The sequence below is a fragment of the Syngnathus acus genome, chromosome 21 (genome assembly GCF_901709675.1).
Source record: "Syngnathus acus chromosome 21, fSynAcu1.2, whole genome shotgun sequence".
Lineage (NCBI taxonomy): Eukaryota > Metazoa > Chordata > Actinopteri > Syngnathiformes > Syngnathidae > Syngnathus > Syngnathus acus.
In genome coordinates this window covers 4,957,326-4,970,381 of record NC_051105.1, presented here as the reverse complement: position 1 = coordinate 4,970,381, position 13,056 = coordinate 4,957,326, and the positions used below count along the sequence as shown (strand labels likewise).

Here is a 13,056-nt window from a genome sequence, read left to right as displayed (position 1 = left end):
GATCTGAGATTTGTAGAAATAAATTTTTCCCATGGGAAATAATTCAAATCAGTCATTTCTCCATCTTGTGATGATAGCCAATAATCTTGCTGGTTTCCGTTATATCTCGAATGCGCCAGTTTTGTGTCTGCGTCATCATGCTCAGTTTTGAGTGACACTACCAATGAGGTTTTAATGTGACTATTTTTTTTATTGTGGTTGAGCACCGCACCGCATCATAGCTGTCCCTAATGTTTTGATTGTTAATCTCAAAACAACCTTTAAATTAGGAATCACTCCAAGCCCCCTTCAGGCTGGGTTTTTTGCCTTGTCGTTATCGTTATGTCTTCAGTCGAGACGAGGCATTTCCTGGTTGGAACGCTCGTGGTTTATTGTCTGGCTCAGTAAATGTGTTTTTGTGGTTCGTGCCCGCAGCGTGCACACAAATATTGTGTCTATCTAGCCTCACGCAAGAAGTCGCACATTGACAATAGACACACGCACATACACACGAATACTGTACGAGCTGTGACACGTACTTAGTTACAGTATCTTCACATCTGTCTACTTTTGTGTGGTCACAATCTGCTTGTCATCACATGTTTTGACTACACACACACTCACACACATCTGGTTATGCAAACACTGCAGGTAAGAAACCTAATGACCCCTGAAAAAGGATTGTTAGTGTGTAAGTAAATCTGAGCAAGGCTGAAGTATTATGACGGGTCAGTTTAAAAATGAAATATGAAATCGTATGTGGCTCTCCATAGGCTGAAGGAGATCGATATGAGCGAGTACGACGCCACCACCTATGAGCGATTCTCCAGCGCTGTCAGGAGACAAGTTCAGTCCCTGCGCATTATCCTGGACACTTTGCAGGTTTGCTGCTCATCTTTAACTTTTCTTACATGCTACTGTGTCTAACCAGTGAGGAATATTCTAATTCCTGGAAAACCTGGGGGAAAAAAAATTTCAACAACACAGGCGGCCAAAATGTAGTAGCGCTGAAATGAATCATGTAATGCTGCCATATTGGCGTTCAAGGGAATAATGTGTCTTTGTTTGAGGATTCGTGCAAGTACGAAAATGCATGTGTGTAGAGGTGTGTGTCGCATAAGAATGATTACAGAGCGGCCATGCTTGCTCTATTATTCTCCGACCAGGTGTGAGGCTCTTTGTGAACACGTCGTGTGTGTGTGACTCTTTTTTCCATCCAGGTGTTTGCCAGCGTGTAAGCGACAGCTTTGAACGCCAACAGCCGTGCTTGTTCTTTGTCCTCGTCACCGCCGGTTGTTAATATGAAGGAGATTACACGCGCGTGTAGCCATGAAGTCATGTTATTTTTATCGTACCTGATGAGTGACTGAGCGAATACGCACACACACGCACACGATATGAAACATTCCTGGAAACCTTTCAACAATGCGTTGTGTGTATGAGCTTTAGGGAATCCCCCCCCTCCATTCTTTCAACACCCAAGAAACTTTGCTACATATAAGCACCTGCATGAGAGATTGTGAAGGCCACATAAAGTGATCCAGCACACCCGCAACCATAGCGAGGATAATCAGTACAGATGATGAATGGGGCTGGTTCTTTTTTTTTTGACTCATTTCCTTTGCCTCTATGCCTCTTGCTTCTATCTTTATTTTTATCCTTTGTCCTCTTGGCTGTCAATGGTCTCTGTGGTTGCATCACATAAACAGCATTCTTTAAAAAAAAAAAAACCTAAATATGTTTATTTTCTGCAAATTACAATGTGGGTTTTTTTTTTTTTGGGGAAAAAGAGGGATCTGGAACTCATCTCTTTACATTAAAACAAAACTATTCACAGTAAATACAGTAAATTAAATCCTCATTTTATTACGATTGTCTGTTGGGTTAACCGTTCTCTGTTTACGTCTTTTTTACATTGTGTTGTCATCCCAGAATTTGGACAATAGTAAAAAAGTATGTACTTACATACTAGGTATTAAACGTCAAAAGGTTTTAGCCCAAAAATCGAATACTCAAATAAAGCACAGATACTTGCACCTGAATTAATTGCCTAAGTACAGTAACAAAGTATTTGTTAGTTTCGACCACTGCAACAGTTCGACTGATGCATTCCAGTGTGGCCTTCCGTTGTCACTATTTTTGAGTGGAAAAAACAAACACTTGTGTGTGTGTTCGTGTGTTTTCCAGGCTAAAGCCAAAGAACGCCAATGGCTGAAGAACCAGGCTCTGGGAGAATTGGACGATGCAAAAATCATCGATGGCCTCACTGGTGAAAGGTCTATATACAAACGCAGAGGAGAACTAGACCCTGAGGTTAAAATTATTTTCTTTTGTTTTTTCTCAACCACCGCACCACACCTTTTAATACACACACACACACACAGTTGACCTTTATGTCTCGGTCTCTAAATTCCAGTGGTATATGTGAGATTATTATTACACCCTGGCGTTCTTCTCGGGCCTCATGTCTTCTACTCTCACGCATACTCATTGAGGGATAATTCCTGCGCTAATTATACAACCATGTCATCATGTATTGTTTTTCTGTCTCATTTAGCTCCAAACATACTTAATCCCGATGAGTTTTTTGTTGTTGTTAGTTATCGATTACATGTTTCTGCGTTCACAGCCTGGCACGCCGCAGCAAAAGCCCAAGCGTCTGCGTGTGCTAGCCGACGTGTCGGGAAGTATGTACCGCTTCAACGGCGTAGACGGCCGCCTGGAACGCTCTATGGAGGCCGTTTGTATGGTCATGGAGGCTTTAGAAAGCTATGAGCACAAGTTCAAGGTGAGAGGGGTCACACCCTAACATCCTGTTTGCATTTCAGCGTTCCTCAGGGCAACGATCTAGACCCACCACTTTTCCCTTTTTATAGTGGGACTTCCAAAGTAGGATCAAATCTTCCCTGAGATGGTGGTTGAGTTTTTTCCCATTTGCATTTCTTCTCAGAGGAAAATAATGAATGAATCCGCCTCACAATTAAAAAGACAACACATGAGCTGAAGCCTCTTGAGGTTTGCTCTCTCCTTCCATAACGGCACACATGATAATGATTGAACTCATTTTTGTGAGTTCGAAATGTAAAAAGTCTAATAAAATGTTCACAAAACATCACATTTACCAATTAATGGTACATTCATGTGAGGTTAAAACTGAAAATTGAATGGCGATTCAAGCCTGTTTTACAACACACTTAACATTACATGGAGAAGGACAGAACATCTCAGTAGGTTAAACTATAAAAAAGAAATTTTTGAGAATTTTATTTGATAGCACATTTTTCTGCCAGGCAACTGTGCAAATGCGTAGCCATGTGTTCTGGGAACAGCCTGGCCATAACTTCTCATATTAGATACAGAACATAACATCCTGAACTGAAATAGAAAACTTGTGCCAGGCCCGACCTGCTCTTATATAAGATAGTTATGCCGGAAGCCTGACAAGTATATGGAAAGTATGTTCGCATTTGACGAGGCTGAAATACTCAAATGAGCATCATATGGCAGCACACCGCACCACAACCTGGCATTGAGATGCATCCAAATAGCAAGTGGTCCCAAAGTAGCATTCATTTATTTTTTACTGTTGATAAAACTCATCCGGTGTTCTCTTCTTGACCACAGTATGACATAATGGGCCACTCAGGTGACGGCTATGACATCGAACTGGTCCGAGTGGACAGAGTCCCCAAGAACAACAAGGAGAGGCTCAAAGTTCTCAAGGTAGATGTTAGCAGGGTTCGATTCCGACTCCGGCCTTCCTGTGGGGGGTTTGCGTGTTCTCCCCGTGCCTGCGTGGGGTTCCTCCAGGTGCTCCGGTTTCCTCGCACATTCTAAAAGCATAGTCCAATTGACCGCTCCAAATTGTCCATAGATGTGCTGGTGAGTGCGAATGGTTGTTTGTTTTGTCTGCCATGCAATTGGCTGGCGACCAGTTCAGATAATAATGGGAAATAGAAATCATTTTTCCTGTGCTTTCCCTCCATTATTCCCTCCCATCCGCTATAGACTATGCACGCCCACTCTCAGTTTTGCATGAGCGGCGACTACACGCTAGAGGGCACGGCGGCCAGCATCAAGGAGCTGGCGCGGGAGGAGGCCGACGAACACTTTGTGGTGGTGCTGAGCGACGCCAACCTGGAGCGCTACGGCATCCGTCCCGAACGCTTCGCCCAGGTCCTCACCTCGGACCCCCAGGTCCACGCCTTCGCCATTTTTATCGGGTCTCTGGGCGACCAAGCCGAAAGGTGAGGAAGGGGGTGAAGATTGCAAGATTGCAGGAGGCTGACGGGAGGAAGGGTCAATAACAAGAAGTGTGTTAAATGGAAACATTGAAGGTGGTGGCTCAAAGAACCAAGTTTATTAATCATTCATTGATGAAGAAATAATTTACAACACCTTGTCAAAGTTCAACCACCTTAACAAACACAATTTAGTTCCAACCTATTCTGGCCTACCCTTTCACTCTGCCCTCACTTTCAAATCAAACTTTCAAGGCATGTTTTTTTTACGAGAAGCCTGTGGTGAGGGTTTCAAGTTCGGGTTTAAATCAAGAGCTTGTTCTTCAAAGTCAGAGAATAAGTCAGAGTTCCAACCTTTATTCAACCTTAGCAGTTCCACTTTAAGTAATACAGTTGGCTTTATTAGCTTTTTGTATTGTCACTTACACTGTCCAAAGTTGGCCTGCCAAGACCACTTGGGGTCCCTAAAGGGTGCAGCTAGATGCACAAGAGTGTGTTGACTGATAGCTGAAGAATGGTTGCTTCCAGATAGGGAAGAAGAAAACAAAGCTTTGTTTCTTACTGTCCAAATGTCAAGAAGAAAGATGTCCTCCATTGTTGTTTCCTGTGCACTTCCTCTACTTTTGTGTTCAAGATTGCTTGGACTATCTTGTCTTCATCCATTTAACATACAAACATTAGACTGTGTTCACCCTTTTAAAGAATTGTGTCTTTTTTTTTGTGCGTCAGACTCCAAAAGACCCTTCCGGCTGGGAGATCCTTCGTTGCTATGGATACCAAGCAGATCCCCCAAATACTGCAGCAGATCTTCACATCAACCATGCTGTCCGGTGTCTGAGCGATGGTGCCTCTGACTGATCTCACACACACGCACATACACAAACGCTCACTAATTTATTTTTGCAACCCAAAAGTCAAGTGCTCAGATGGCCAAGCTTCTCGGGAATGAGCGAGGAATGCCCCACCTGAGTGAGGACTCTCTTTCAAGGCGACCGCCTCGGCTCAAGTCCTTGGCTGCCGTGTCAACACGCTCGGGCATTTCCCCTCTGGCTGGTCGTCACCTCGGTCCTGCAAGGAATCTGAGATCTTATTTCATGGTCAGACCTCCCACTCTGTTCCCATTTAGTATCACTGTGACTTGTTGCAATGTGCATGGCTATCAACTTTTCAACAAGTGCCACACATTGTGACGTTTTTATTTTAGAAAAAAAAAAAATGGCGTAGCATTAACGGTTTAAGTGACTAATGTCAAAGAAATACTCAATATATCAACCAGGAGTTTTGTCATGATAACATTCTTTCTCGGGAGTTACTTGTTGCTAGGCAGAGTTGATCACAACCCACAGTCCACTTTCTATGGTGCTCGTCTTAATTAGGGTCACGGGTGAGTTGGAACCTTTATTGACACATTTTGGTTCAATATCAAATACTTTTTAACAAAGTGCCGTCAACATCACACTTGCCCCGAATACAAAATCACCACTGCGTGCTCTCAATTAAGTCAGATTGAGTGGATCAATAGAAACACATTCGTTTTGATTTTATTTGACCTCATGAAATGTTTCTCAGATTTGAACTTTTAAAGGAGACCACAAATGAAGTAATGTATATCAAGGATACACATACAGTATATTGTATGTATGCAATTGTACATATTAATTTCAGTGATAGTAAATACAATAGAGGATTTTAATAAAAGAGTCAGTGTTAAATCATCATGTTTGTTTTCTTGCACTCCACCGTATTCATTTGGCAGCAATGTTCCATTTTCTTTCTGCACGAAATATATTTCTCTTGGAAGTTAAATGTGTTCTTTAGCTCGAAGAAGTGAATCAAGGACACCGTCACCATCGTTGTTGTTGTTGTTGTTGTTGCTGCATTGCCGACTTGGGCTTCAAAGTTTCCTGTGAAGTGGAAAACCGACCAACCTAAATTAAGGCGAGTTCATTTTATACAGTGGGAAAAGAGCTTTGGTTGATAAACATGCCAATAATCTGTACCACTTTCCTTTAGCTGTGCATTATGGTCATCAGAAACCTTGACATATTTCTGAAAAATGAAGCTAAAATTATATCGCAAAAATCTGCTCATAATTCATTGCCATTGGGGGGAATTGAATGAAAAAGATTTAAAATGTTTCGTTTTTTTAAAAGGAGGGCATCCACGAATATATGAATGTGCCGGTGCTAACTGCAATAATGCAATTCTCTGCCGAATTTTGTTGACAATTTCGAGAACAACAAGAACCAAAAAGTCTAATGTCATTTTAAACTGCTTTATCAGCTCTTTTCTCTTGAAGGTTCAAAGCAGGAGAACACAAGCGGCCACTCCGTCTACCTTCCCAAGCTACTTTCATCGGGAATCTCCCATAATGCAGCTGTGTTCTCTGCTACCGTGACCTCTGGCCAGACGGTAATTACAAAGTGCTTCACTTTCTCCTTTTCCTTCCTGCACCATATCATTTTATTGACGTGATGTGTGACACTTATTTGGGGAAAAGTCAGCCACTGTTTCCACGTGTGATTCTGCCCAGACGGGTATGTTTGCTTCAGATGAGTCAGTTGTTTAAAAAAGATTTCAAGGGCGATGTCATCACATCAATGTGGCACTTGTAGCATAAAACACACACATAGATGGTGATGGTCTTCACCGCACGCTTGATTGATTGATGGCGCTGATTGAAGGCCCATGTCACGGCAGCGCAGCAGGCGAGAGGTGGGTCAAGGGGCATTGGAGGGGTGGGGGGGGTAGCGTTACTCTTAGCCAAGCAGGGTGATTGATAGCCGGCTGTCAATGTGCTGGAGTTCACACTGCAGGAATGTTACGACGTGGTCACAAGATTTCTCAATCATGCGTGTGTGTCTGCCGGTGTGTGTGGGTGTGTTGTATGCTAGTCATGTGTCAGGAGTGCATGGAGTGTCAAGTCAGGAAATCAACCCAAAAAAAACAGAGCTGGCATTTTACAGTCTGAAACTTTTATATTTATTTTTACAGCCGCAGTTCATAAGATTGGGCTTTCAGGCCATAACCTTTACAGATCTTAATTCGACCTCTGAACTTGAGTGCACAAATACAATTGGTTCGGTAATGTTTGCACAATTTGCAGTCCTTTTCACGCAACTAATACGATTCCTGATTCAATTGGAGTTGGTATTTAAACAGTTCTCTATATCATGCTGTTCACATTTCGAAATCATGAGACTGAGATGACACCTAACAACTGATCAGTGGTGCCTTGCTATTTTGAGGCTTTAAACATGATGTTCTCAGAACAGTGTCATCAGCAGGTTGCTGGAAGAGTCACAGAAAGACATATTGGAAATGAAAGAAAATCATTTTAAATAATGCTTTACAGATCCTTCTTGGAGAACAGCAAGGTGTTCCAAAAAAATCTGAAACTGCATATTGAAACGTGTCAAAAGTGTATTTTTGTTTCACTGAAATTACAATATCTTTCAATCACATACATACGCACCGCTTGTCATTCATATGTATCTACTTTAACCCAAAATGGAAACTTCTGTAGTAGCTCCTTGTCCCTTATGGTGCAATAGCCGGTTAGCAAACAACTGATGTCACGTCTTCATTAACTTGAGAGGAGCCTCGTACACTGCCCCGCTGTCAGAGCCAAAGAACCTGACACTTAGAAATGCGGACCTTCAGACGCCTTGGCTGTGGCTTTTTAGACCGTTTGATGCCAGACATGTTTGGGCAAAGATATGATTACAAGAATTATTCTTCGTCGCATCACCTGTGATTGATGGCAGTGTGCTGCAGGAGTTGCTATTCACTCTCAGTGTTTTCATGGCCATACAATTCAGAGAGGAGGACACAAAAAAATATTTGGATTGATTATGTCATTAATAGTCATTTAGCTGTTGTTCTCTTTTTTTTTTTCCTCATGATGCAATGTATCTCCATTACTAAAGCTTCCAAAATCGTCGGAAAATGTGAGTCATCACGCTGTGGTCAGCAGAACAGGGCAGGCATTAATTCCTGTTGTCCTTGACAACTAATAAACATTGTTTTCTTGAGGAACTACATCATACTCACTGTCTTCTTGTAAGCAACTAATATCGATTTAAAAACTTCTGATACAGTCATAAAAAAGAAAAGAAAAATTCACAGGCTTGATTTATAACACGCTGACAGGAAAATCATAGCTCCTTCGGTCCAATTCAATGTAATTTTGGCTTGTGGTGCATTTTTCTGCAGCCAGTCTTCTATTTTCAATATACATGTGCACAATGTGATTTATAGGTGGGCCAGGCAAAGCATGTACAGAATGTAGATCCTGGTGTGTAGGAGGACACAGACATCTTGGCCTCTACTTACATTCATTCAAGTCATGTGAACTTTATTTCTAGCATCCAAAATGATCAAATCTGCTACGACTACTACCACTACCACCACCACCACCACTACTACTACTACTACTATCGTATTTTCCACACTATAAGGCGCACCGGATTATAAGGCGCACCTTCAATGAATGGCCCATTTTAAAACTTTGTCCATATATAAGGCGCACCGGATTATAAGGCGCACTTTCAATGAATGGCCCATTTTAAAACTTTGTCCATATATGAAATATATATACATTTGGCCCGCAGGCCGGACTTGGGACACACCTGCTGTAGTGGCTCAATATTGGTCCATATATAAGGCGCACCTGATTATAAGGCGCACTGTCGGCTTTTGAGGTAATTGGAGGTTTTTAGGTGCGCCTTATAGTGCGGAAAATACGGTACTACTACAACTACTACTACTACTTTTTGGGAGATTTCAAAAAGTGGTGTAATTGTGGAGGGCAAACAAAATTAGACAAAGAAAACATCAAAACTTGTGAGACTTTGTCTGAGTGAACATAAAAAATTATTGGCAGACAACACACAAGTCAGGCTGTGGACAATTACAGGGATGGACGAAAACCCAGTTCTGCCCTTGCCCAGTCCGTCCTTGTTTTTAAAAAAAACTTCTCGTCCTCCATTCCCTGTCCGCAAAATGAGCATCCATCACAGACAGGCTTACTCGCTGATTGTACGCATCTGGTCTGGCTGTCATAGTTACCAGCATCAACAATCAGCAAAAAACGTGGCTCCTTATTGCTACACTGTGATGTCCTGATGTTTGAATGACGAATGCCGCCCTTGATGCGTTTAGCAGATTCCAACACAGCCCCCCCCAACCACAAAACCCCCTTACGTCTCTTTCCCAGACTACAGATGCCACAGGTAGCTCAACATCATTCCACTGAAGACAAACAATAAAGAATGATTTAAAGCCCCCTCCCTTTCTCCACACAAGCACAAATAAGAGTGGGCGTATAGACATTAACCCCCCCCCCCCGCCCTGAGGCGAGTGTCACTAATGACCTTAATGATGACGAATGACGAGCGCTGTCTGGACGTTTGTGAGTAGTTTTCCAACACAGCTTGACAACATTCCGGCCGAATAGTCTCAAAGCAAGATAGCAACGGCTCGAAAACTTAATTCCTGACCTGACTGACTTCCTCCGCTCAGGCCAGGAAGTTAATGCCAAGAGTGATGAGTTCAGGAAGAACAAACTCACGTCCCATTGTCTTTAATGATGCTGAGCTGCACAATTTCATTTAAATGGAACAGTACTGATGTATTTTTGTTTTTTTAATTTGGCTCTTTACACAGTGCATGGGAAAATAATAGCTAATTATTTTGCTCCCATTCGTACCTAATCGCTCCACCAGACAGGAAATACCTCTCTGGATGAATGCAGCTTCCTCTTTTTCTCGCCAGCTGAGTGAGCGTTCACATTTTTCATTCCAGCTGACTGCAGCATTGACTTTTGAAAATTGTGACTTTATGGAATTGCATTTTGTCTGTACTTTTACTTTAATGTTGTTATTGTTTTCTTTTTTACAAATATTTTGAGGTCAGGTGCATGAACCAAAACGAATGAAATACCCGAAAATCATGAATTTGCAAAACTGGAATACAATTGGGATATTTGTCTTTGGGTCCAGAAAATAAATAGTACCGTATTTTCCGCACTATAAGGCGCACCTAAAATCCTCCAATTTTCTCAAAAGCCAACAGTGCGCCTTATAATCAGGTGCGCCTTATATATGGAGCAATATTGAGCCACTACAGCAGGCGTGTCCAAAGTTCGGCCCGCGGGCCAAATGTATATATCTCATATGGACAAAGTTTTAAAATGGGCCATTCATTGAAGGTGCGTTTTATAATCGGTGTGCCTTATATATGGACAAAGTTTTTAAATGGGCCATTCATTGAAGGTGCGCCTTATAATCCGGTGCGCCTTATAGTGCGGAAAATACGGTACATACAAAATAGTTTGGCATAATGAATATAATTTGTAGTAATTTTGTATTCTAATACAATAGTTTGAAATACTACGCAAAATGATATCTGTAATATTGGAATATGCGATTGACAAGTTGAATTTAAGCACATTTTACTGCTGCTGACTTTGCTGCTGCTCACCTCAAAACGCTATATTTGCCTCAACTTGTTTGGTATAATTCACACTGAATGACATATACATTGATATATTTCAGAGAGGGCATGTCAAATCCTGTTTGGAAACCACAGGTGTGTCTGAGATAATAGAAAATTTAACTTGCAAGAGACTATCCCGCAATTTCTAACATAATAGTAACTATTATCTGCAATGAGAAAATCAGATGGATTAACAAAATTAACAAAGGAGAGTCCTCCTCCTCATCGTTCTTTCTTTGCGAACTTTATCTCAAGGGGGGTAGATGTGGTGATTTATTGCCTGAGAGAAAATTGACATGTTTAAAATGGGTTGGGACGTAAATCAAGGCGGTAATGGACAACGCAAAGGAGAATGAGGTTAAGAGGTTAGAAGGAGGTTCATCATTGTTTAAAGCAATATTGGTTCTGCACTCCGCCAAACAAAAATGTCTTACTCATAGGCCGGTGCTTTTTTTTAGTTTTTTTACCTCTTTCCCATCATGTACGATTATTAAAGTGTCATTTGTATTTGCAAGTCTTGACATTTTGTCTAACCAGACTTGTTTATTTACAAACTCTCAACAGTTCAGTTCTAATTGGAGGCTCAGTTGCTGTGATTTGGTCACAATCACTCATGCGGACCCCCGACTTGAGAGAGATGTCACTCATGCAGAATAAGAGTTAATTGCAAGGCTGGAGGGGAAGGGGCAACACCTTTGACCCGCCCCTCTAATCGACCATAGGCCACATAAATTAAGGGGGGAGGTTGAGTGAGTCACACAGGAGGGGAATGGAAATGCTGCAGGTGGAAGTTGTTTAAATGTACAGAATTTTGGCTGTGAGCACACGAAGGAGGGGAAGGGAGCGCATTATCATACACCGCTTTTCTTCGTCTATTTCCTCTTCTACCCGTCTTGGATCTCATTGTGTGTCCTTAATGAAGTGTCGGCTACATGTCCCTCTGTTGTGTTTGGGATACATCTCCAAAGAGCCTACAATTTTTGAATACATGCTGCATCTTTCTAGAAGCTTCTCACACCTGCCGCTGGATTCTTCACATTGAGCTAAGCCGTAAATTTGGTTGTTCATTAAGGACACGCCCACACACATGCAGCACACACTTCCCAGAGGTCAAAGTCTGCTCGCCAGGAGGGTGTGAAGCATCTGGCTGCTCAGGACACGCTGACCTCATATTCCAGGCCCGGGAACGTTGCCGTCCTTGGCTGATCCAAACCCTCATCATCATCATCAACCAGTCGCCACGTCATGCACTTCCTGTTTAGACATCCTAACATGGGCTGTTAGTCAGCTAGCAGATAAGACTGTGCTAGCCATGATTCACATTGTAAAAGTCCACTGTCAGCATTGTCTGGGGGTTACTGTGAAGTACCTCAGATTTGCAATTGTTTTCTGCCTTTTAAGGAAATTCAATGGAACAAGAATAACTCACTTCGTTTAACAATAGACCTCTGCCATGGCCAAAAACCGGATTGGCGACAAATATCTCCAACAACATTCATTTATTCTTCAGACCAATAATTAACTTATTGTAGTCATTTTATCTAACATGTTTTTTTAATTTAACATTATACAATATAATTATTATGTTTTTGGGGGTTACATTGAACCATATCACTTTCCAAGGATCTCCTAATTCACTTTTATGTTATTATATTATTTTATTCTGAAGGGGTAATTCTTTTACATTTTGTTAAAGCGATGTTTTAATGTCATTAGAATTATATCTACATGTACCTATATTGAAAATACATATACGTTTATACATCTATTTTTTATTTTCAATGAGTTACTAATTATTTGCTTAATCGACTGGTATTTTTTACATGTTCATTAAGCGTTTTGTTTCGGGGAAAAAATAGTCTGGAATCTGACATTTCCCTTTCCCTTCTATGTGGCTGAATTGGCCTTGTGTCCCAATACTTTTGTCTGTTGATAATACATAACTGTGACTGACACAATATTGACCAGCGGCTCTTCACAGTCTGTTAATCATATTGCAGGAAGCTGGCATGGACACATGCACATCTCTGTGTATTTATTTCAGCAAAGTTGGTAGAGAGGGAAGATTTTGAGCACGTAAACGGCTTTCACTTCCGATTCATCACACATGGCCCATTTGTCAGGGACTATGTCAATGCGTCGTTTTGACACGTTACGTCTTCCAGGTGAGCCTTAAGCATCTAGTGTGCGGACAAAAAAATTAAGGAAATCTGGACGATATTTCTACATATAGCCCTAAACTTGAAAGCTCATGAGGGGAAGTTGACTCATTTTGTAGACTTCCAGAGTACTTTCACAATCATAAGTGGAGATTCGGTTCCGTTTCTCGGCAGATTTT

The 13,056-nt window shown here is 41.6% G+C and overlaps 1 protein-coding gene across 1 annotated transcript in view; it reads left to right on the top strand.

Moving 5' to 3' along the window:
• Positions 1–5,936, top strand: part of vwa8 (von Willebrand factor A domain containing 8) — a 33,562-nt gene extending 27,626 nt beyond the window's left edge. The window contains exons 40-45 of the mRNA XM_037239486.1: positions 753–861; positions 2,167–2,292; positions 2,609–2,767; positions 3,604–3,702; positions 3,988–4,226; positions 4,950–5,936. Of these exons, the coding sequence (XP_037095381.1) occupies positions 753–861; positions 2,167–2,292; positions 2,609–2,767; positions 3,604–3,702; positions 3,988–4,226; positions 4,950–5,058 (841 nt within the window). The 3' untranslated portion in view covers positions 5,059–5,936. The remainder of the gene's footprint in view (positions 1–752; positions 862–2,166; positions 2,293–2,608; positions 2,768–3,603; positions 3,703–3,987; positions 4,227–4,949) is intronic.
• Positions 5,937–13,056: the final 7,120 nt, after the last annotated feature.